Source organism: Pteropus medius, unplaced genomic scaffold (genome assembly GCF_902729225.1).
Source record: "Pteropus medius unplaced genomic scaffold, Ma_sr-lr_union100, whole genome shotgun sequence".
In the NCBI taxonomy this organism is placed as follows: Eukaryota; Metazoa; Chordata; class Mammalia; order Chiroptera; family Pteropodidae; genus Pteropus; species Pteropus medius.
This window is the reverse complement of record NW_024349125.1, coordinates 423431-449631: the sequence shown is the minus strand read 5'-3', so window position 1 is coordinate 449631 and position 26201 is coordinate 423431. Positions and strand designations below refer to the sequence as shown.

The following is a 26201-nucleotide window of genomic DNA, read 5'->3' as shown; positions in this document are numbered from 1 at the left end:
AGGAAGGAAGGAAGGAAGGAAGGAAGGAAAGAAAAAATTTTATGCTCCCATACCCAAAAAGGCTGAGTGAGGAGCTGAGAATTTCTTCCTGGTGAGGCTGCTGCCAACCCCCTACCAGGCTGGGATCAGAGAAGACCGAGTAGGGGGCAGAGACCTCAACTTTTACTTCCACCTGGCAGTGCCAAGGCACTCGTAATCTCCCTCCCCTCTCCTGTCTCATGGTATGATAACAAAGAAGGCATAGTGGAGGGTCAGGACTTTTGCTATCACCCCAGTGGCAGTGAGGCCACCTTCCCCAAGTACTGTTAGAGACTTTGTGGGGAGCGGTAAGGAGGCATTCTTGCCCCTCCCATTCAGAGTGATATAGTGGAGAGCCAGCACTCTCACCTCCACCCAGCAGTAACAAGGGGGCAGGATCCTTCAATGGAGGCCAAGTGGAAAACCTGAGCTTCTGCCTCACCTGCTAGAAACAAAAACATGCCCCCCTCCACACCCCCACACTGAAGCAATGTTGGTACAGACCTAAAACAGGAGATTTAAACGAGATCCATAAAATAAAACCAAAAAGTCCAAGATTCAATCAAAAATCACTCATCACACCAAGAACCAGGAAGATCTCAATTTGAATAAAAGAAAAACAACAAACATCAACATTGAGAAGACACAAATGTTAGAGTTATCTGACTAGAACTTTAGAGCAGCCATCATAAAAATGCTTTAAAGAGCAATGACAAACACAATTAAAACAAATGAACAACAGAAAGTTTCAGTAAAAAAAAAAAAAAAAAGGATATAAAGAAGAATGAAATGGAAATTTTAGAACTGAAAATAAACAATTACCAAAATTAAAAACTCAATAGATGGGCTCAATGGCAAATGGAGGGGACCAGGGAAAGAATCAGTGAACTTAAAAACAATAGAAATTACCCACTTTAAACAATGGAGTAAAAATACACTGAAAAAAATGAACAGCATTTCAGAGACTCATTGAACTATAACGAAAATTTAACGTCTGTGTCATTAGAGTTCCAAAAGGCAAGAAGAGGGCTGGGTGGAAGATATATTCAAAGCAATAGTGAAGGATTCATTTCCAAATCTGTGAAAAGACATAAACTTACAAATTCAAAAGGCTGAGTGAAACTCGAACAAGATATCCCATGAAATCCACACAAAAAAACGTCATAACTAAACTTCTGGAAGCTAAAGACAGAGAAAAAACCTTGAAAGCAGTGAGAGAGAAACAACACCTTACTTAAAGGGGAAAAACAATTCAAATGACGTCAGAGTTATCAGAAACTGTGAAGGCCAGAAGGAAGTGGCACAATGTTTTTCAAGTGCTGAAAGAAAAGGACTGTCAACCATAAATCCCATATCCAGCAAAATTACCCTTCGGAATTGAAAGGGAAGTTGAAATATTCTCTGATGAAGGAAAACAAAGAGAATTTGTCACCAGCAGACTTACCCTAGAAGAATAGCTAAAGTCCTCTAAACAGAAAGGAAATAACAACAACAACAAAAAAGAATCTTTTGAAGGAAAGACAATGGAAAGAATGAAAGTATGGGTGAGTACAATATATTCTCCTTCTTCAAAAAAAAAAGCAATATATGGGAAAGGAAATACAGTTTACCCATTCGACGATAATAGTAGCTAACTCTGGAGAGCTTACTCTGTGCAAAGCATTTTGCCTACCTCATTCCATTTAACCTTTACAAAAGCCCAGGTGGGATTGTCATCACCTCCAGGTAACTGATGTGGAAATTCTTCAGTGAGCATCAGCGGCACAGTTTGAACACAAAGGTGTCTAATCGATTCCCAACTGCAGGCTCCTAACCATTACCATCTATCTACAGCATCCCAGACTCTGCACTGCTTTCTTTGGAGCAGCAGTTACCAAGGAGACAAAAACGGGCTCTCTGGAAAAAAGAAAAGGCTGCAAGAAGGAGACCTAGGGGTTCCAGAAAGTTGTCTAACACAGCCTTAGAAAAGAACAAAAGGAAATGAAGAAAAAGATTCGACAAGGAGAAGAGCAAAGCAAGAATTAATCTAGAATAGAAACAGAATTTAGAACTTCAAGGCTCTTGGAAGGTATCTTTTGCGCTGGTAAAGACTGGAAACCAAGAAAGGATGTGTAACTTGTCCAAAATCTCCAGACAGTTAGAGTCAGAGTAAGGACTAGAACCCACAGCTCCTGACCCCCCAGGCTATTGCTTTTGAAAACAGTAAAGAAACCAATGGCTAAAAAGAGCTTCCACTTGGGTCTCCTCTAAGTAGAAAGAAAAATGTCTGCATTTTCAGATATCAAATAGACCACAGGTATGTCAGGTCAGCATGAATTTGAGAAAAGAATCTGGAAAATAATAAAAAAAGAACCTGAATTTCTTGGCAATCCAGAGAACTGAGAGGTAAGGCCATGGATTTTTTGGATTCTGAGGGATTAGGCCATTTCTAGAAATTCAGACTCAAGTAGAAAATAGTTATATAAAAGGTGATATCATTTTAATGCAAATAGCTAGAAAAGCTTTCCTTCTGATTTTTGGGTATAAGAGACACAAGGCTCTGGAAAGTGGTTGCTGACTGGTCTCCCCAACCTCAATACTCAAATATGACCACTCATCTACTAAGTGTTGGGCACCACTGATCATCAGAAAGTTGTTATACAGGAATTAGCGTAAGAGCAAAAAACAATGGAAGCAGAATGTCGGTACCAAAGAAGTTATTATCAGAGGATGGAGGATGGGGGCAGACCCAAAAGACCAGCACTAGGAGCTTCGTTAACTGACACGGTTTAGGTTTGTTGAAGACCCAAAAGTTTCTGTCAAGTGCCTCCCATACACTTTGCACTATCCATTTCATACAAGATGATCTTGCATCTATCATAATACAGGCCTTTGGGGACAAAAAAAAAAACCAAAAAGCACATGAGTTCTGCACTGTTGTTGTATGTAGTTTTGTAATTAAAGTGTATTTAATTATATTTTTAAGATGCTATTGATTTTTTAACAGCCATCCTCATAATTTCCAGGATTCTTTCTATTTCTTCTTTTGTATTTTACACCGTTCTGGAGGTCAGTGTAATAGATACTGGGAAGAAATAAACTATGTAAGAATTCTAAGAAACAATACTTCATTAGCGAAAATGCAAAATTTGTAATAATATAATAACAGCATATAAACTACATATGCTGTAAATGTATTTTTTAAAAGTATAACTACCTATCTATTCACTATCTATCTATCTGCAAGAAGCGAGAAGCCTGGAAAGAAATACTAAAAGACACTGATCATATTTCAGTGACTCTCAGCCCTATTAAATCCTGTCTCTATATAGTATTTTGTAGTGCCCATTAATCTTTTTAAAATTAAAGCCATAGATAATACGTCCTGCATTCAGAAATAATTTTTTAAAAATCAATATATGCCCTGGCTATAACATAAAAGATAAATAAAAGTAGCTTATAATTTTTTAAGTTGTGTTTAAGTATATGTAATCAGAAAACTATGCTTAGGATGGGTGTCACGTGACTATGATACGTTCAATACAAGGGAAGGAGAAAGTCTCCAAGAACACAACTTACCTCGAATGCATAAGCTTTCCCGATCCCATCTCCTGCTCCAGTGATCACTGGAAAAGCAGAAAAAAATTTTAAAGGATAGACTTAATCTTTAAAGTCCTCTTTTTCACTGGCTACGTTTTCTTGCAGGCTACTCTCTAGGATACTTAATATTCCAAAGCAGAGCCTTTCTACTCCCTAGCCTCACCCGGCTCAACTGTGAAGTTTCCAGCCCTGGACTTCCCTCACTAAACGTTCAAAATGAAGCTTTCCTTTTCTTTCTTTTCTTTTTGAGAAGTTGGTGAGGCCGTGGAAGACTCCAAAATGAAGCAAAGAATCTCAGCCAGGAAATATTTCATTCAGACCGCATAAGGTTTTGGACATTTCTAAACCTTAGTTCACCAAGGGTGAGCAGTGTACCCTATTATCTCTCTACCCGTACACCCAACTGTCACTGTAAGGACAGTTCAAGTTTCCTACTAAAAGTCGAGTTCTCCCCTCTTCCCATTCCCACCTGCACAGGACAGCAGTAATTGAAGACCACGGAAGATAGGGAAATTAACAATTTATTTTTTTAAGTTATTGGATTTCTTGGTGCCCAGCTTGGAAATGTAACCTCGGCACTTCATTCAAGGAGATGCTGAAACCACAGCCTCATGTCCTTTACCTTAAATCCAGTCATGGGGCTGAAATTCCACATGGCACTTCTAGGAGATAAATCCCATTGAGGCAACAGTTAACCTACTTGGGAAACAACTGGACCCAGACTCCATCTAACTGTCTTTAAAAGATGTCTCCACAAAGATTTTGTTGCCTTGATTTTTTAATACCCTCACTTCTCAAAAGGGCTTGGCAAAATTTTTTTTTAAATAAAGTGAATTAAAATTATTTGAATTTCAGAATTTCGAAACACCCTTTAACAAAACAATAGTGCTTTGGGTTTTTGAAAATCTAGAGAAGTGGATGTTTCTGAAACATTTATTATATGCATCGTCAGAAACTCGAAAAGGAAGAAAGCCCAGCTAGTGAAGATGAGCAGATAGGCATGTAGGTGAGAGTCTGGTCACATTCCTCCCTAGTTAATCTCGGGCCCCGTGTCTTGTTTTTCAGACAATTCTAATTTCACTCATCTTTTCCAGACGCCCCAAATTAAAATCACCCAAAGGAATTACATGTTTGCTCTCAAAGGGAAAAGATGCAATGTATCTTTTGAGACATAAGCAATAATAAGCAGAAATGACAAAAATCAAAAGATGGAACTCTTTCTTTACCTGCCCAGTGTCCCATTGACTTCAAGAAAGACCTTGGCGAAATATTCCAGAAGTGCAGGAAAATATATTTGGAGAAGTTCACACACTTTACCAGGTAGACCAGGCACACTAGCAGCCCTACAAAAATGAAGAGTTGTTCCAGAACCTCTCTCATGATGGCACCACAGCGAATGCTGTTTCCCTTCTGGCTCAGGGACTCTATGGGTCTCCTAGAGCTCGGCCGCTCTGCAGATCTGTCAGTCACCTTCTGGAGTCACCGGGTGCTTTCCACTGGTGTGGAGGCCTTTAGATTAGAGTAACTTCTTTACACAATCCTCTGATTCACAGACTTTGAAATAAAGTATTCTTTCCAAACTCTTTATAGCACTGTTGGGCTTTTGTGACCGTGGGAGAGCTGGTGAAGGAGTAAAAGGCAGACATGAAAAAAGATAAAGCCTGGACAAAATTAAAATGGCAGCCCAAGGTTCTCTCCCTTATTTGGAAGCTAAAAAGGATTCTAAAAAGGATGCAAAATCCTATAAGTCATTTATTCAGCAAATATTTATTGACTGCCTACTAGGTAGCACTGCTGTTCAAGGCATTGGGAATATACAGTGGTAAATAAGACTGGGCCACTGACGTGGCGGAGCTGAGATTCCAGTAGGGGAAACAGATGATGTACAAAAAGCTAATGGTAGGTATCGATGCCATGAAAAAGTACTACTGGGTGTCCTATTAGAATGACTAGTGAGTGAGAAAACACTTTAGAAAGAGTGTTCAGGAAGAACTTCTGTGAATACATGGCACTTTGAGCTAAAATTTAAGTGAAAATAAGAGCCAGCTTTCAAAGATCAGGTCTCCCTCCATGCTAGGGAAACAGCTAGTGCAGATGCCCTGAAATGAAAAAGGTCCATGTGCTTGAAGAATAAACAGCATAACAAAGTAGAGAGACCAGTCTGTAGAAAACAAAGGAAGGAAGAATAAAGTGTGATGGTTGTGTGGGGAGCAGCCAAATCCTGTTGGTGAGAAGTTGGGATTTAGCCTATGAGCTACCGAAGCCACCGAAGATGCTTAGACAATGAAGTCACATAATCTGAATTACGCTTTTAGAAGGTCACTTTGGATGCTGAAAGATGATCTTTTGTGGGTGGGGACAGAGAGTGGGCTTGACAGCTGAAGCAGGGAGGAGTGAGACTATGGCAGTCATCCAAGAAGAGTGTCCCAGTGTTCAGTCCTTGGCCATCTTCTCTTTTCTATTCATGCTCACTTGTTTAGAGACATTACCGAGTCTCCTGACTTTAAGGACTCTGTATGCTGAGGACTCCCAAACGTACAACTTCAATAGTAACTCAGGCTGGTCATCCAGACTTGCATATCCAACTGCCTGCTTGACCCCTACACTTGAATGCCTAATAGGCATCTCAAGCTTAATATGTCTAAAACTTGTTTCTGGTATTATCTCCAGTTTTTCAAAACCTGTTCCTCTTGAAGACTTCCCTATCTCAGGAAATGGCAACTCTTATCTTCCAGTTGTTCGGGCTAAAAACTTTGAAAATATCCTTGGTTTCTCTCTTTCTCTCGCATCCCATGCCAGTCTGACTCCTGTTGGATTTGTTTCCAGTTTTAAATTATGCTGAAAAACACTCTTTTGGATTATTATATTTGTGATCTGCCACATACGTACAAGTTCTTCTTAATGTCTTTCAATAAATTTTTATCGTGTCTTCAAAAATTTTTGCACTTATAAAAATTTATATTGGTACAGCCACTATAGAAAACAGTCTGGAGATTTCTCAAAAAATTAAAAATGGATATACCTTTTGACCCAGCAATTGCACTGCTGGTATTTACCCAAAGAAAACCAAAACAATAATTCGTAAAGATCTATGCACCCCAATATTCATAGCAGCACAATTTACAATAGCCAAGATATGGAAGCAACCTAAATGCCCATCAACAGACAAATAGATAAAGAAGCTATGGTTCATATATAAAATGGAATATTACCCAGCCATTAAAAAAAAAATGAAATTCTATCATTTGCAATGGCATGGATGGACCTAGAGGTTATTACACTGAATGAAACAAGTCAGACAGAGAAAGATAAATACCATATGATTTCACTTATATGTGGAATCTAAAGAACAAAAAGAACAAACTAATCAAAAACAGACTCACAAATATAGAGGATAATCTGGTGACGGACAGAGAGGAGGGAAGTTGGGAGGCTGGGAAGATGGGGTGAAGGGTTAAAGAAGTACAAATTAGTAGTTGATAGATGGTCACAGGGATGGGGAGCACGGCATAGGGAATGCAGTTAGCATTAATGTATTGGCTGGGTGGAGAGCCAGAGAAAATGAGCAATTAAGGGGATCACTTTATAAACTATATAAATGTCTAACCAATGTACTGTATACTAGAAACTAATAAAATAAAATTTAAAAATATATATTTATATTAAAAAAATATCAAAAACATATAAAAGTAGAGAGACTGATTTAATGAACTCATTTACACATTATATGGGTAACTGTAAGGACAGTTAATAATGAAATTTACTGTCATTTAATGTCCATTCTTACTTTGTACACACCACTTTCCTTAGCCACCCCCCTAAAATGGCAAGAATTCTTTTTTTTTAACTGAGGTAACATTGGTTTATAACATTACATAAGTCTCAGATGTGCAACATTATAACTCAACATCTGTATACTCTACAGCATACTCACCACCAAAGGTCTAGTTTCCGTTTGTCACCATGCAATTGACTCCTTCAATCCATTTTGCTTTTCTTCCCTACCCTTTCCCCTCTGGTAACCACCAATCTGTTCTCTGCATCTATGAATTTGTTTTGTTTTTTTCATTCATTTGTTTTTTTGTTTCATATTCCACATGTGAATTAAATCATACAGTACTTGTCTTTCTCCATCTGACTTATTTTACATAATACCTTTGAAATTCATCAATTAACATAAGGGTACATATAGCTTTTTAAATTTAGTGTTTTCATATTCTTTGGATAAATATTCAGAAGTGGAATAACTGAATCATATGGTAGTCCTAGTCTTAATTATTCGAGGAACGTCTGTACTATTTTCCAACCAACCACACTCTCTTCAACACCTGTAATTTCTCATCTTTTTGATAATTTCCACTCTAATCAGTGTGAGGTGATTTCTCCTTTGACTTTGATTTGCATTTCCCTGATAATTAGTGATGCTGAACATCTTTTCATGTGCTTGTTGACCATCCGTATGTCTTCTTTGGAAAAAATGTCTAGTCAGATCCTTTATGGTACTGTTAATGGATTCGTTAGCAGAAAGTGTTGCATTTGCCCACTCAAGCCAGGGGTCATTTAGGTTTTCAGCACATCCAGGAAGTAAACCTACCCTGAAATAAAGAGTTGTTCTAAATACCTTACAAAGATTGGTACTGCCGGTGAGATCTTTTTGTAATTTAGATAATCATGAGAATGGGGGGTGCAAATGTACTAAGACTTGCGTAGGTATTTGTGTCTAATTGAGCAAGTACAGTTATAATCAGAGAATAGTAAAAACATAGCACTGGGTGTTTTGACCATAAAGGCTGAACTAGGTAAGGCACTTCCAAGGGCAGGGAGCGGCCAATTATAGTTTGTGGTGACATTGGGATAGAAGAGAAATTGGTCACAGAGAGTACCAGGGGAGTCTCCAGTATTATGGATAGATCAGAATCTCTGATGCCAAATCCAGCAGACCAAAAGGCTACCACCTTTAACGATGGCCCGGAAAATATAACTAAGCACATTATCTTTCCAGGCCAATGTCAAAGTAAAGGAAAGAAAGAAAAAAATAGTTTTCATGTTTAGTTAAAGTACGAAGTCTTGATCCAGCATCTTGAGTGGATGTCAGCTACCTCCCTTTCTCATCAGTTTGATTCGAAGTTCTCCAGCATTTGGACAGGACCAGATGTCAGGTGGAGCCTTCTTCAGCTGTAAGATGTGCACCAAAGGCTCAATGCCTTGTAGTTTTGCAGCGGTGTCCATCAGGAGCTCTTAGTGAGGTCCACTCCAATGGAGTTCGAGGGCTGTCTTCCTCTGATGACATTTCCAACATACTCAGTCACCAGGTTCCAGATTGTGACCGAATAGATCCTTTGAATTAAGATCCAGGAAAACTTCTTTAACCTGCTGATGATCAGCTTTAGTATAACACATTAAAGACTTACAGTAGCTGATTGTACCAGTATGAGAAAGCAAGGGATCCACAGAAAATTGTATACTTATATACATTGGTCTACTATCTCATGTGAAGGGAGCTCAAATTTCCCCAAGGGGTTACTGCAAACAGGCAGCAAGACCAGAGGCAACACCCGAGGCCAAGGGAGCCCAGTAGTTTCAGCAAGCTTAGAGATTTTAAGTTTGAGAATCCCATTAAGTTCTCCTAACCTGGCCTGATGATTGAGAGCGATAGGGGCAGGGGTTATTCCAAGAAGTTTGTAAGGTTTTCATTAAAGCTTGTATGATTTGACCAGTGAAGTGGGTGCCTTGATCTCTGGAGACTGTGGAAAGTATGCCCCAAGTGGGAGGCACATTTTCCAAAAGTTTCTTTGCCACTCCAAGTGCATCAGTCTTGCAGAAAGGGAAGGCTTCAACCCATCCAGAAAACATACATAAAATAACAAGGACATACTGATAACCCATACTAAATAGCAGTTGAATGAAGTCCAGCTGCAGGTGTTCAAAGGATCCAGAGAGAGGAGGTTTGAGATCTCTGGAAACAAAAATAGTTTTTCCAGGATTGCGGACCTGGCAGGTCAGAACTTTGTGGTTAACTGCGCTTGCGGTTTTATAGAAATCTCCCTACCAATGTTTATTTATAATTCGAGTCATCTAAATTCCACCATGGTGGGTGAAGGAATGCAAAAATCAAAAGATGGGCTTTGCCAGGGAGCCTGAAAGAACCAACCAGCCATATTGGATTTCCCATAGTCCTGACTATTCATTTAATTTACAATTACTATTTGCTCATCTGACTTCTCTGATTCAGGAGCAGACTGTTGCCATCTACAAGGACATCAGTATGGCCAAAGTCTGGCAACACAGGGTCATGTTTTTGCGGAAGCAGAATAGACTTTGCCTACATGTGTCACGAACTTAGCAGATTCTGTCGCTGCTGCCTTTGCATGAAAGTCAGCTAGGATATTTCCCTGACAGTCCCGTCCTTTTAGTGTGAGCCTCAGTTTTGATGACAACAATTTCAGAAGGTAAGAAAATAGGAGTAAGATGGTTGTGATTACTTGTTGACCATTTTTGATTGGGGTCCTTGTAGACATAAAAAGCTCTTTTGTTTCCATAACATCCCAAAATCATGAATCGCCTCAAAGGCACACCAGTTATCAGTATAAAGATTAACAATTTGTCCTTTTGATAACTGGCATGCTCTGGGAAGGGCATGCAGCTCTGATTGTCAGTCTGATTTAGCTTATGGGAGGTTTACCCTTCCGAGTAGTTCATAAAGGGTAGTAACAGTTAACCGGCTTGAAAATTCTCTTTTTCATTTTTACAGTATGAACGAACCATCAACAAACAAAATTAGATCAGGATTAGTTAAAGCAGTGTCTTGTAAATCAGGACACAGTGTCACAAAACAGGCAGGGGTAGTAACGTAGCAGGATTAAGAACATTGCAACATGTAAGATGAAGATGAGATGATGAAAGTAGAAGGATGTCATAGGTTAGTCTGCTTGCAGAGAAATGCTGAGTCGATTCAGAGTTAAGAAGACTTTAGACAGCATGCGGAGTTCATAAGTACACATCATTTCCTAGGGTTAAGTCCACAGAGGCTTCCACTAACTTTGCTGCCATTACTTTACCTTAAAGCAGCTGGGACAGGCACCAGCAACTGACTCTAGTTGTGTGCTCTAATAGGCAACGGCCTTGTTTATTGCGTGTTCTAGTGTGAGCATTACAGGGTTCGTTTATCTCTTTCATGTACAAATAAGGTGAAAGGTTTTGAATAGTTAAGTAACCCTAGGGCAGGCAGTTCTTACAGCACTTGTTTTGGTCTTCTAAAGTCCCGCTCATGTTTATCTTCATAAGGAAGGGGTACAGGGACTAAAATTTTAGTGAGTTCATAGAGTTCATAAAGAAACTTCATTTCTTTAATACAGTATTTTTTTCTGATTCAAGCTGGGTTTTGCCCAAATAATGACACTGCGACTCACTTGCTTCTTCCCCCACCCCCCATCCTTATGCTCTGTAATCCTGCTCCTTTAATCATTAAGCCTTAGGACATAAGATGAACCGAACCTCAGGCCTATAATCACGAGGTTGAGGTTGGACAATAGGCTAAGGGTAACATCTTGGCTTTAGATGTGTTTCAGCTCCAGGCCCATCAAAGCAGAACAACAACCCCACCAGCCACGGGACCAGACAGGATAGCATTATGGCTGATCAGAACTGACACAACGATCAATTACCTCAGCCACCTCCAATCCTCCAATCAGTAGCACCCACCACCCCAACTCCCTTGGTTTCCGTGATGACTGATTTTTCCCTATGTAATCTGTACTCCCAAAACACCCGGGAAGCCAGGCGTTTGAGCAATAGCTTGCCTCTGTCTCTGGGACTTGCAACTCTCTAATAAACCTTACTTTCTTTGCTGCAAAACCTGCACGTATCTCTTCTTTGGCTTAGACACGCATAGGCAGACAGACCCCTTTTTCTGTCGCGATAACAAAATCAATAGAGAAAAATTAGGAACCCATAATCTGTAATAACCAGCTAGGCCTAAAAATCCATGAAGCTGTTACTTAGTTGTGGGTCTAGGGAATTCTTAAATTAGCTTAATTCTTTTTGGAGATAGCTGAATACTTACCTTCGATACTTAGATTATGACCCAGGTAATGAGCAGTGTCTAGAGATAATTGTAATTTCTCTTTAGAGACTGTGTCCCTTTCAGTAAACTGTTGCAGCAAATCAATTGAATCATTAATGGATGCCTCTTTGGTAACTGAGCACAGCAAGAGCTTGTCGATTTATTGTAAAAGGATTCATTTCCCAGGGAATAGGAGGGGGCTTAAATCTTAGTGGGGTACTTAAGGGAAATAAAAAGGGATTTCAGTGAACTCTGAGGCATGACTGTCCCAGTATATTGTTGATTGTTCCAAGTACAGTCATGTGCTACTTAACAGGGATACGCTCTGAGAAGTTCATCATTAGGCAGTTTCCTCATTGTACAAACATCATCATGTGTACGTACACGAACCTAGAGGTCTAGCTTCCTACCCACCTAGACTGCATAGTACAACCCGTTACTCCCAAGCTACAAGCCTGTACAGCATGTTACCATACAAAACAACACGAGATCAAATCAAGCACGAGAAAACGATGCAACCAAGAGATGTGTGAGGCTACAGCCAGCATAATATAACTGTTTTATAGCAAATTTTTTTAATAAGAAGAGTACACTCTAAAATAATGATAAAAAGTATAGTAAAGACATAACATTGTCAATTCTTATCAAGAATTATGTACTGTACATGACTGTGTGTGCACAGTTGGTTTGCTTATGGCAGCATCACCACAAATGAGTAATGCTTTGCACTAAGATGTACGACAGCTGTGGTGTCATTATAATCTTATGGGACCACCATCATATATCTGGTTGAGCAATGACTGAAACATTGTTATGCAGCATATGACCGTAAAGGCAAATAGATATTGGTTTTGGGGTTCTGCAGGGATACTGAGAAAGAGTACAGAGAGGTCTTCGACTGAGAACCAACCTGAGTCTGGTGGAAGTCGTGACAAAAAGATATTTGGGGGACTTTGTTCCATAGTGTAGCGGTTAGCATGTCTGCTTTACGTACAGAAGGTCCTGGGTTCGCACCTTAGTGGAGCCACAGTCCATGGTCTACAGCCATGCCGCCCTGAACAAGGCCGATGTCTGATCTCGGAAGCTAAGCAGGGTTGGGTCTGGTTAGTACTTGGATGGGAGACCACCTAGGAAGATCAGGTGCTGTAGGCATTAATAATAATAATAATAATAATAATATAATAATAATAATAAAAGGTATTTGGGTTTGGAACAACTGGGAAATGGGGAACAACTATCTTGTTGATAGCACTTCAGTCCTGGGCAAGCCGCCATCCTTACCCATTTGGAAATAGGTTTCCATATTGTCAGGAACAGCCCATTACAGGAGCTGATTAGCCCCTGGGTGATTAGGTCTACTATGGGTATGAGGTGCTGCAGGGGATTGTGTGGTGTTTTACAGTGTATTTCATTACACAGAAATTTTCTTGAGGTTAGAGGATGACCTAATGTCAATCTAACACATTCTGAGATGGAAACTCTGGGGAAATAAATTCCAGGCTGAATTTCTGGCCTTTCCTGAAACTCTGTGCTGTTCTACAAATAATATCACTGTTATGTAAGTGGTATAGGTCAAGGCAGGAACATGTAGACCAGGGGAAGAAGCATGTTTTATGTTTTGATTACCTTTCTTTTGGCAAAAACTTGTTCTCATCCTTGCTGGGCCATAAATAGAGTCCATTTGGTGTGTGCATGCAGGGTTGGGGGAGGGTGGAGCCATTCTGCTCGATTGCATTTTAGCTTAGGGCCTGTTGCAAAAGCCCCACTAGTTACAGAGGAGCCACTGTGGGAAAGCAGTGTGGGTAGGCTGGGCTGACAAAAATGAGGTGCTCCAGCCCCCATGCTGTCTCACACGAGATTTGCAGCCAGAGCCAGTTCTTCTTAGTGCAGTGACTGGATTGCAGATCTGATAAGACCTCTCTGGATAACAGTGTGTAGAGTCCTGAGTTAGAGGCAAGTCTGAATTGAGGCAATACTTTTTGCCTAGTTGAAGGTACACATATTATATAAAGCAGAAATATGAAATCGGTATCATTTTTAAATTTCTCCCTTTACATTATGCCTTAGATAGAAGCAGTCACCAAAATCAACATTAAAAACAATTAAGTCCTGTCAGTGTTTTCTTTCCTTTTTCATGCCCCATCATCTCCATGGCCCAGCTCATCATCTGGAGGCAGCTGGGAGGAAGGTGAGCACAGGCTCCAAAGAAAGACATTCTAGATGTGCATTTGACTCTGTCATGTGACTTGGACAAGATAAACTTTCTGTCCCTCAAGTTATTCTTATAAAATGGGATTAATAAATACTTCTTACTTTGTAGGACTATTGTGAAGATTAATGAAATAACACCAATAAAAATGCAGGTGACTAAACAATGTGGTCCCAATTGTTCTTTTAGATGTGGTGGTTAGTAGAAAAAAGCTCATAAGGATATGCACCAATATGTTAATGATGCTTTTATATTGAGAATTTGTTTTATTTTTTTAACTTACATCTTTGTGCTATCTTATAATTTTAAAATTTCCACAATGAACATGTATTACTTTTGTAACTAAAAATCATAAATATCTTCTCAAGGCTCAGCTGCAGAGAGATGCATTCCAAACTCGCTCATGTGTTTGCTGCCAGGATTGTCTCCCACACGCAGCTGCTCCTTGCCACACAGACATCTTCGTAAAGCAGCTCACGAATGGCTGCTTGCTTCACCAGATTGGGCAAGTGAGAAGAGTCAGAGATAAAGACAGAAGCCACACTCTTTTGAAACTGAATCTTGGAAGGAACAGCCTATCATTTTTGGTATATTCCATGCATGAAATGCAAGCCCACATTCTAGGTCCAGCCCACATTCAAAAGGAGAAAATAACACAGGATGTGAATATAAAGGGGCAGAGACCAGTGAGATCCATTTCAGAAGTGACCTACCACAGGTACATACTATATGATGCCGTTTAAATAAATTCAAGTACAGGCAAACCTAATCTTCAGTAACATAAATCAGAACACTAGTTTCTTGGTTGAGGTGCAAGGATTGACTGGTAAGGGTCATAAGGAACTTTTCCAGATTGACGAGATTTTCTATATTTTGATAAGTATGTGTGTTCATGGGATTATGTCTTTATCAAAACTCATTGCACAGTACACTTAAGGTTGTATAATCTACTACATGTAAATTATACCTCAATTTCAAACAAATTTTATCCTGTAGTTATTTTTTTTAGGGGGGGAGGATGGATAATTTTACCTTCCATGTTAACAGAAATTGGAAGTAGCCATTCACTTGCGCGTTTGGTTTTAAACCAAGATTCTCACCTTTACTTTTCACCACCAAAAAATGTGTTCAATTTATGTAATATATTAAAAAATTATATAACGAGATCTGAGTATGAATTCAGAAAATCTTTTAAATAAATTTGTATTTTCCTACTCACAAGAGTACCTCAGTACATTTGAAAATTAAATTCTTCAATGTGAAATTAAATTCTTCAATGTGGAAACATGCGATTTTTTCCAGTCTGTTAGCTGTTGTTTTCTTCCCCATTCAAAAAATGCAACTAAATGAGTACCGTTATTATAGCAATAAACATTAACTCCAACATAAAACTTTTGAATACACTTTTTAATCTTTTGAAAATATTACATTTATTTTTTATAAAAACAACTATAAGTTGGAAAACCATCGTAAGTATACTTAAATCAACAAATTTTGAATGTTTAACTATTTTATTTTCTATTGAGGTATAACTGATATATAACATTAGTTTCAGGTGTACAACATAATGATTTGATATTTGTATACACAGAGAAATGATCAACACAAGTAGTCAATATCTGTCACCATACATAGTTATGAATTTAAAAAATATTTTCTTATGACGGCTTTTAAGATCTACTCTCTTAGAAACTTTCAAATATGCAATACAGTATTATTAACTATAGTGTTAACCTAAAATTAAAAAGCCAAAATGAGAGGCAACAAGTGTTTGTTTGGGATCAAAGAACTGCAATTTTGGAAGCACAGAAGCCCAAATTGTGTCCTGAATACAGGGTGAGGGGCAAGGGGTTTTTAGGAGAAAAGGAAAAGAATACTTACATGAAAAGAAGAAAAAATTCCTATTGGTGCTGACAAGCTGAGCTACTCTTGTCTATATTTGGTTGGTTACTGAGTCTGTCTTCAGGTATAGGGTCCATAATCATCAGTCCTTGTGGTCAGGATGTCTCCTTTCCTGCTGGCTTTACAAACAATTGTTTTGAAGACCATGTTGCTTTGGCCCAATCAAAACAGTCTAAAGTTTCAAGGAGTAAGATACGCAAGGTAGTTCCTCTGGAATAGCAGCTCGTGTTCCATTTCGAAATGGATCCACTGATGTCCTTTTTTACATTAGTCTTACATCACATCGCCATGACTTATTTATTTTATAGCTGGAAGTTTGCACTTTTTTGACACCGTTCACCCATTTCACCCACCCCCCCTGGCAACCACCAATCCATTTCCTATAAAAACATTATTCTTAAAATTCAATAAGTTGTTAACAAAAAAAAAAAAAATGTCCTTGCCATACATATCTAGCAATTCTGCATATTATGGAGACAAGCAGTTTGAGAACTGGGCTTCTGGAACTGGGATCAAAAACTCAACCGCCTAAAGTGAAGGCAGACAAGTAATATAAATTAATGAAGTCGGCCAGGCACCTTATACTGTATTCGCTCAAAAAAGGTAAATAGTTAGCAGAATTCTAATTTCTGCAAACAGATACTCTTGAAGTATTGGCTCTCTCGGTTTAGCTTTTATTTTCCTGCTTTCCTCTTAATTCTATTTTTTAAAAAAAACAACACTACAAGAACACTGATAAATAGAGACTGACACTCAGCCACACCATCAGGAACACAACAGAGAATGGTGGAGAGCATGGCAAAATGGCAACTATCCACCCAACCTCAGCTCCAGCTATTGTCCTGTGGAAATTCTGGCCCAGTCAGCAAGTGGTGATTTCTTTTAAGTGATGCTAGAAATCCAGTTTTTAATGCAATATTTCTCAATTTTTATTTTAAAATTTTATTAAAATGACAGACTGGAATATAAAGCACAAACTCAAAAAACACTTTAACACTATATAAACTAAATTGAACTCATATGTGGGACAAAGTTGGCTCATAAACTAAAAGTGTAAGATCTCAGATTAGAGAGATGAATTAATTTAGTTAATTGCAACATGCCCATGTTTAGCAGTGGTAGGAGAAAGGATTGGGACTGTATAAAGAAATAGTGAATAGAGCTCAGTAACTAAGTTCACAGAGTAACCTTTCTCCATCATCACTTGTGGAGGGTAGGAGAGAATGGAGACCAGTAGAAATTCAAAACAGCTGGTAGCACTTTGAAAAGCCACATTATATTCGGTAAGGCCTAGCCTAGATATGGGCCCAAAAGGAGCCCCAGATTCAGGACACAATGTCAAAGACAAAGGTCAAAGAACATCTTGGGGTAATAAACACGAGCAGAAAATTAAATACAGAGGACATAAAACTAGTATGCAAATGTGTGAAATAATATTTAACCTCATACATTAGAAATGCAAATTAAATGAAAAAAATACTGTATATGCATCAATTAGTAAATAGAGCTTCAAGCTGTTACTCAGAATTTGCAAAGATTCAATGAAACTGACATTCTCTTTCATAACTTAGTGGTGGTAGATTAACCTAGCAAAACTTTGTTGAAATGCATTGTATACAAAATAGATTAGTGGGTGCCTAGGGTGTAAGAATGAAGACTGACTATAAATGAGAGGGATATTTTGGGGGTGATGGAAATGTTCTAAAACTGGATTGTGGTGATGGTTCCACAACTTTATAAATTTACCAAAAAATCACTAAATCATACACTTACAATTGGTAAATTTTATGGCATTTAAATAATTCCTCAATAAATCTTTTAATTGGCAGGGCTAGGATGTAAACCTAGGCTATCTGATTCTAGAAAGTACCACCACAAAAGGAGAATATCGCAGCTGGGAAACTCCAGTCATCTAGACACCAGCGACAGCTTCAGTTGGGTCCCTAGATAAAATATGCAAGTACTGGACCATTCCATTCGAAACAACACACGTGGTAACACTATCCACCCCAGCTCCTAAAGCCAGTACCCTAAATTTGAGATGAGAATGCATGAACAACTCAGTCTAAAGGGATTGTCTTAAACGAAAATCCCCAAGCCCTGGGGAGTTTCTTTAAAAAGGAAGTCACCCTCAAGTAATTTTCAGTATCTCTAAAAAGCCAAATTTTCAGAATAGTTTTCCATCACAAAGCCATAAGGGCAAAGAGAGAGCACAAGGTGGAGTCTGGGAAGGTACCAAAATGTGGAGCTTCTGCTGTTCTCTCTCCATAGATACAGAGCTCATGCTTCCCCAGCATGGAGGTATGATAAGATGCATGAAGCTTACCCAAGCTTCAGTGTTCAGAGTTATTATTATATCCTAGGTTTTTGTATCACAGCTCCATTATATAGGCATGACTGATTGCCCATATGGTGACCTCACACTCCAGCTCCACCAGGCATCACCCACAGCTGCCACTTTAAACCACATTATTAACCTCTCTGGTGTGGCCAGCCCTCATTTGAAATTACATTGTTAGACTATGCAGTATGACCCAAAGTGCCCAAACAATGACATTTCTATAAGGCATAGCATTCCAAGGTTTAGGATTATCTCCCAGCCAAGGGCAAAGCTAGACATCTTTTTGGATAAGGTTAAAGCTTTTACTGCACAAACTACTTCTTCTGGGCAAACTCTCTAAGCCGCTACTCTGGGTGTTAGGTGAGCTGGTAGCCTCTGGTCTCGTTAGCTTGCCTCTCCCTGGCATGGAACCTCTGCCCTACAGTCTTGGGGCAAGGGTGATTGGGAACCCGGTATTCCTGGCCTACTGCCCCTGGGGTAGAGCTTCCGTCCTATAGGAAGGGGCTTGGTAGAAGGTAGCCCTGTCCTTCAGCTGTACTCAGTAGTAATTGAGCCTCTTCAACTTGGAGAAGGGAAATGCTAGTGGCCCACCCCTCCTGGTCAGATACTCTTGATAGGGAGCCAAGGAGAGAATGTGCCCATCTTCCTGGCCACACTCACCTTGGAGGGAGCTTCCACCAAGCTGAGCTGATGAAGGGCAGGGGGAGGGAATGGGTCAAGGTTCCGATGCCACCTACTCTCACTATTCTTACCAAGTCATATTAGGTTTTCTTGAATCAATGTTTCTTCATTTGCTACACGACGTTAGGACAATTTCGAGGAACCCTAAATGGCTGTCTTTTTTATTATTGTTCTCTCGTTTTGCTTGTTTCACTGGAGAGTGGGCCCACAGAGCTCCTCGTGCTGCTATCCACCTTTTCACAGACTTTTAACATTACACTCCAGATAAGTAGTCACAGAATTTGAAGAATAAAGTTCTGTTGTGAGACATTAAGGATCCACATCTCTGTTCTGATCTTTGAATGAGGATAAACAGGGAAGCCTGGTTGCCCTGTCCCATTGCCCCTCTGGCCTTCTAGCTGTAGACAGCTGACCACTACTGGCCGGAGGATGACCCCCTCCCGCCAGGTGGCAGATGCAAAAAATGTCCCTGGGCTCATCTACACCCATTCAGGCAGCAAACCTCCACTGGTACTAAGGCCAAAAATGCAACAATTTCTGAGAAAATATTAATCTGGAATGTTCTCTTTCCTCTGAGGCAGGGGTCCTTATTTTTTTCAGTGCCATAGACCAGGATGGCAGACTAGGGATGGCTATCACGTCCTTCTCTGAATCATTTTTAAATGCATAAAATAAAATACAAAAAATTATAATAGAAATTAATTACAAAAAAGTTATCAATATTTTCTGAACATTATGTACTAAAAATATGCTTCTTTATGAACATATTAAATAACAAAAACTAGTAGAGGCTCTAATAACTACCAGAATACTGAGCAGGGCATAAATGATTTTTCTGCAAAAAGTGTAAGGTGATATGAAAATATCTCAACTTCTGTTGGTAACAAAGTCACAAGTACAGCTAGTACTACTGTGGTTTTGCCTACATTCAAATGACAAGAAATGCTGAATTTTGGTTAGAGAAAATTAAGATGCCTTGTTTCCCCACCCAAGTTTACCAGCCCCTTAAATTCTGTGAATACAAGTTAAGAACCCCTGGAACTGAAAGTAAATCTGGACCAATAGCCTAGGGCAGCGCTTCTCAAATCACCTGGGTTAAAATGTAGATTATCATTCAGTGTGTGTACCCTGATAGTCTGCATTTCTAACAAGCCCCCAGGTAATGCTGGGGCTCTGGTCCAGGCAGCACACAGTGTGGAGAAAGGCTCTTAGGCTCATGGTGGGAAACTTCAACCTGGGTGTAGGTAAGAGTTGCAAGGCACAGATGGTGTTTCCTGACCCTGGAAGTCCCCAGGCTTGGGGACTGCATCGGGGTTCACCCTAAAGGGCATGCTGTCTTCTTCCAGGTGTTTCAGTGTCTGCTGACCAAAAGGAAACGTGGAGATTTTGAGGTGCTGGGTGCCCTTGGTTCTCCCAAAACTACCGGGGAGTAGCAGCTACTGGTCAGCTAAGCTGCTGACCCTTGGCAAGTTGCAGCACAAATACACGTATCCATTCATGGAACACAAAAATGACTCAAGAGTTTGAGTTGAAATGAGTTAAAAGTTGAAATAATCATGCAAAAGGAGAAAAGTAAGTAAGGACTCAGAAATGATTGACATGTGTACCTCTGTCATTTTCCTGAGGGCACAGAAAATGAATATAAATAAAATATAGATAATGAAAAACATATAGTTACATATAATACATATTATTGTATAATATCTATAAACTTAGTCTCTAAACTAGGTTTTATTCTTTAAACAAACACAACTTTCACAAAACTCCTGTGCCCCTTAACTTGAGATATATTTAATACAGAGAAAAAATATTAAAACAGCAGGAAAAAAAATCCAGGTTAACAAATGATTCACTGTTATTGGTAGTACAACAGCCAGAAGTGAGCAAAATATCAAGGATATTAAACTAATTTTCTTTTCCCATCCAGAGTGCATTTTATGATTTTATTTGTAAGAAAAAAGAAATCTGGAGACCTGGGGCATTGGGCAACATTTCTTCTTCATCCTCTTTGGAGCTCATTGATCCGTTTTGTACCACCTCTCCACATCCAACATCCTCAGCTAACCTTAATTCAAAAACTAGATTGGAGCTCCCATCAGGCTCACACATCGAGACTCTGGTTCTATAGAGGTACAGCAGATTACAAGTTTCAACCCAGCTACAAGAGCTGTTGGGCCACTCTTAGGGTGTCCTCTGCTGGCCACAGATGGAAGCAGGCGAAATCTTTCCACATTTAAGAAATGGTGAAGAAAGGTACTGGGGTGATTGCGAAAGAAAAAAAAAAATTTAAATAAGAATCCCCAACCCCAAGCATCCTAGCCATGAAAACGGGATTGATCATATTAAAACTTTAGAAAAATACAAAAGCATCTTCAAGAATTTTAAAAATAAAAATCAAAAAAAAAGTTTTTGGAAGAAAGCAACAGCTTGTTTTTGTTTTGTCACTGAAAAAATGAGGAGTTAATGTTTACACTTTTCAAATAGCATTTTTGGTCTCTGGGTTTCAGAAATGATGTTGATAATGCAAGAGACAGTGGTTACACAGCTTGGGAGCTCCAAGATCACACTCCAGAAACCTTTTAAAAGTAAAAAAATAAACTGAAACAATAAAGAACTCCTACAACTCAACAACAACAACAAAACCAAACAACTCAATTCAAAAACAGGCAAAGAATGCTTGCTTTGGCAGCACATATAGAAAAATAGGCAAAGGACTTGATTGACATTTCTCTAGAAGACATACTAATGGCCAAAAAGCACATGAAAAGATGTTCAACATCACTAGTCATTAGTGAAATGCAAATCAAAACTATAATGAGATATCGCCTCGCAGCCATTAGGATGGCTACTACAAAAGAAAACAGAAAATAACATGTGTTAAAATGTGGAAAAATTGGAAACCTTGTGCACTGTTGTACAAGGAATGTAAACTGGCCGGGAATGTGAGAGGGTGCGGCTATGGTCCACGTGTCACTGTGGAAAAGAGTAACGAAACCTAAATGATGGGGTCTGGAGAGCTTCCAGGTCGGTGAACACATTGATGGGCTGGGACACAGACACAGCTAGAGGGCATGCAAGCTCCAAACTATTTCCCACACAGCTTGTCCTACGCATCTCTTCCCTTTGGTTTTTCCTGAGTTATAATAATAATAACAACAACAACAATAATAATAATAATAATAAACTGATAATAAACTTTATAATAAACTGGTAATAGAAAGTGAAGTACTTCCCTGATTTCTGTGAGCTATTCTAGCAAATCACTGAACCCGAGGAAGGGGAAACCCCTGATTTATGGCTAGTTGGTCAGAAGCACCAGTCATAACCTGAGACTCGGGATTGGCATCTGAAATGGGGGGCAATCTTGGGGGACTGAGCCCTTAATCTGTGGGATCCACTATGGGTAATGTCAGAATTAAATTGTAGGACAACCAATTGGTGTCCAGAGAGTTGGAGAACCGCTTAATGAGAAAAGGATCCCATACATTTGGATTCAGAAGTGTTTTGTGTATTGAGGAAACCAGTTTTATGTTAATATTCAAAAGGAATTGAAAGCAGGGTCTCAAAGACATAATTTTAAGCCCATGTTCATAGCATTATTCACAAGTAGCCAAGAAGTGGAAGCAACCCAAATGTCCATGGGCAGGATGTCCACTGAATGGATAAACAAAATGTGGCATATCCATATGATGGTGTATTATTCGGCCTTAACGGAGAAAACTCTGACACATGCTACAACATGGGTGAACCTTGAGAACATTATCCTAAATGAAATAAGCCAGCCACATAAAGCCAAACACTGTGTGATTTCACATATATGAAGTATCCAGAACAGTCAAAATTTGTAGAGACAGAAAGTAGCATGGTGGTTGCCAGGGGCTGTGGGAAGAGTTATTATTTAATGGATATAGAATTTCAGTTTTGCAGGATGAAAAGTTCTAGAGATTGGTTACACAACAGTGTGAATGTATTTAACACTACTGAACTGTACACTCAGAAATGTTTAAGGTGGTAAATTTTATGTGTATTTTACAATAAATTTTTTTTAATTAAATAAATTGAAACAACACAATCACTCCTTCATTTGCTGCCCTGCCCACATCTGGCTCAGCTTCTATAAACTTAGAAAGTTAGAGCTTGCAGGTATTTGAAGATCCAGTTCAATTTTACAGGTTAAAATAATGGAAGCCACAATACAAGGTGACCTGTGAAGGTCTTGGTGGGTTAGCAGTGATGACAAGACTAGAAGGAAGGGCTCCTGTCTCCCAAACTGGGGCCCTGCCCTGCACCACAATCCCGATGGGGACAGCCCACTCCCTGATGGAAAGAGTAATAATAACTCTCATCCACTCGGGCTCCTTCCCCAACACCATGGGTCTGGGAGGTCAGGCAGGCCTAGGAGGAACTACACCTTCGGCTACAGTCCACAAGATCTGAATTTCATAGCCCCCTGAACAAGCCTGGAAGGAGAAGAGAAGAGAAAGATGACCTACTTAAATGCTGACAGTGCATACTGAGTCTTGTATGTTCCACAGACTTATGCTGCAATTTTCCCCAACATGAACCTTAAAAGGAATATCACCCTTCAAGGCAGAGTGAAAAACTGACATACTGCTTTTCCACCTATCTACAATAATATTAGAATAGGAGGCATGTGTATAAAGTATTTTTTATTTTACTTTGGTGATTGAGAAAAGATACCAACATATAAGATCGAATCAAAGCTAATAAGTAGCTACTGGCAGTTAATAGGCAAATTTTATGAAAATAAAGTCATGTCTGTTTAAACTGGAAAAATATGTTCTCACTGGCACTTTGCTTTGGCTGGGATCTTTGAAATTAAGGCGAAGGTGCTAATAAGAAAATCATCACCATCACAGCACTGACCTTGTACCTCTTCTGAAGCACACGCGGTACCAGTGAACACAGCACAGACGTGTGGAGGAGCAAATGCCCACGCGAGACCTCTGGAAACAATCCTTCGACCAGTGGCTAATTTTGAGAAGCTGCTTTCGGCTGGTAAGGCTTTGCCTGGACACATTTCTAAGGTCGATAATGGCTCATTGTGCAGTGGCTTGTGAGGTAGATTCTCTTTCCATGGTGCAGACACTCCTGTTCATGCTTTAATCAGGGGGCGGTCTACGTCCCAAAAGTCCAGCTTCGCATTCCTCCATCTGAGAACATCCTCCCTGACCCCCAGACTGCAAGTCAGTCTGCAATTCTGCCCCAGAGTCTAACTCTTCAAATCTGAAGGGATGCTTTCTTCATCCACGGGTTGTTTAGGTTTTAACTGGCTGCTTAGAGTTAAAAAGGAGTATCTCAAGCCCCCTGCCATACTGAAAGGAGAGGAAAAAAAATAGAGTGAAAATAAAGAAATCTCATACGCGGTACCTCTAGCAGTTGCAGCCATCTTTGTAAGCAGTCAGCCTAATGTGAAGGGAATTATTGAGTCCCCTGTTTTCTCCTCAAGTTTGTGGATTACTCTGTGAGTACTACCCCTCTTATTTTGCAAATCTTTAGGGGCAGAAAAAAGAGTAGAGCAACTCTAAAATAGAAACTTGGAGAGAAAATAAACGCTTGGTTATTACTGAATAAACTATATGTTATTACTGCCCCATGTCTGGGACCCCAAAATGCTTTTTAAAAGTATCTTCGTCACTCCTCTCAACATCCTTAGTGTACGGTGCTTTGATGGAGCACAAGTTTAATGAGGTCCCCTTCACAAAAAGAAGACATAACTTAAGGGACTTTCCTGTGAGGAAGACAGATGAATTAGGTTCAGATCTTAGCCTCTTGAATTTTCATTACTCTTACCCCCATGATCTACATAAGGGAGTATGTCATAAAAATGCATGAACTGAATGATTTAAGTAAAATTATCTTAGAAACTGTAATGTCAAAACACCTGCTCTTTCACTTAATCAGACTTTTAAAAATTTATACTTTGCTAAAATGAATTCATTTAAAAATCCCACTTACCAAATATTTAACCCTACAAAGTTTAACACAGAGAAAATGTAGTCTCCACCAACTAACATCCCAATGTAGGCAATGGATACATTCTACAGAAAAAGAGAGAGGATTAGTCATTTTAAAAGTAAAGGATTTAGGGAGAAAATACATGTATATGGTGAAATCTGAAACTAAATATTTTAGTTACTTTGCATAGTCTTGTACATAGTAAGTGTTCACAAGATGTTGAATGAATGAAGTGAATGAATAAAAAAACTATTACATAAGGCTTTGTAAGAAATGAAGTAAACTATGACACGATAATCATAGAAAACTGCATTACTCATGCCCCCTTCCAATTCGCACGTAAGAAAAAGGTGTAAGAGTTGGACTAAAATCAGCTTTCCAGATCCCAACTCTTTACCAACTTTGGGTAGTGAATTTTAATCATATTGATCCTAAACTTCAACAGATTAGAGACATCTAAAAAATCTAAGCAGTATTCTGTCCAGTGTATTCTAGGAGTCCTCAGGGCAACCAACAGATAAGCCTACTGTGGAAGCATGTAGTTTTTCTCACTCATTCCAAGAGTTCACGTAAATAGAAAAAGCAGTTGTAGAAGAGAACTCATAACACCCCTACCCTTCTATTCACTTGTGTATATTTAAATGCGCATGCACACACACGCACGCACACACACACATGCGCGCACACACAAATACCTAACACCAATCCATGAGCTTATTGCTTTATAATCGAGCATTTACTTAGATTAAAACAGTTCTTCACAAGGATTCCCTTCCTCAGTTGGCAGATTCTCTCAGAAAACCAAACTGTAGATCACAAGGTATCTTGGTGAGTGCAGAAATTTGGAATTTATTTCAGCTTTTTTTACTTCATGTTCACAGACTATTCCCTCCCACTACCCCCAATTTAAAAGTCATAATTTGTCTCTCCTTTTTAAATTAGCTAGTCTTCCCTCTGTTTTATGGATTAGGAGATGGGGAGATGCAAAAAGGGATCACCCAGGTGCGGCTGAAAATGCCACAAGCCTCCATTCTTACTACCACGGATAACAATAAAAATAAACTCTGATTGGATTCGCAGTCAAGTCCACAATTCGATTGTGCATCCAAAGGCTTCACTGGCTTACCTTGATGGCTCCAATCACCGCTGTCGTCAGGGCTGAGTTGTAATAGCTGCACAGCACCGTGGAGTACATCAACAGAAATCTGGGTGAGGAAGCAAACACTTGAGTGCATGCCTTATGGTGCTGATAACAAATTTTTAAGAAAACTCAGAGAGTGATCCACACATAAGCACTTTGAACAAATAAAAAAGAAAAACATAAAGATTTTATAATCTATATGTTAACAAACCTCCTTTCTAACTCCGACTTTTTACAGGAAAATGGTCCAGTCGCTCATTCGCCTAACTTTCTACCTCAGGTGTCCTTT

General features: G+C 39.3%; 2 protein-coding genes and 1 pseudogene across 6 annotated transcripts in view; 1 reads left to right on the top strand and 2 right to left on the bottom strand.

Moving 5' to 3' along the window:
* HSD17B3 (hydroxysteroid 17-beta dehydrogenase 3) overlaps positions 1-5548 on the bottom strand; it is a 38120-nt gene extending 32572 nt beyond the window's left edge. Inside the window, exons 1-2 of the mRNA XM_039880452.1 lie at positions 4824-5548; positions 3577-3623 (exon numbers count right to left, since the gene is read on the bottom strand). Coding sequence (XP_039736386.1) covers positions 3577-3623; positions 4824-4977 — 201 coding nt within the window. The 5' untranslated portion in view covers positions 4978-5548. The remainder of the gene's footprint in view (positions 1-3576; positions 3624-4823) is intronic.
* Positions 5549-12695: 7147 nt separating this feature from the next.
* Positions 12696-12811, top strand: LOC120616925 (uncharacterized; annotated as a pseudogene).
* Positions 12812-23445: 10634 nt separating this feature from the next.
* The window catches only part of SLC35D2 (solute carrier family 35 member D2), a 53652-nt gene continuing 50896 nt past the window's right edge, over positions 23446-26201 (bottom strand). For 4 of the 5 annotated variants that reach the window (XM_039880447.1, XM_039880450.1, XM_039880449.1 and 1 more), the window contains 3 exons: positions 25898-25976; positions 24772-24854; positions 23446-24128 (listed from right to left, as the gene is read on the bottom strand). In XM_039880447.1, coding sequence (XP_039736381.1) covers positions 24026-24128; positions 24772-24854; positions 25898-25976 — 265 coding nt within the window. In that variant the 3' untranslated portion in view covers positions 23446-24025. The remainder of the gene's footprint in view (positions 24129-24771; positions 24855-25897; positions 25977-26201) is intronic. The other variant, XM_039880448.1, reaches the window with a different exon arrangement.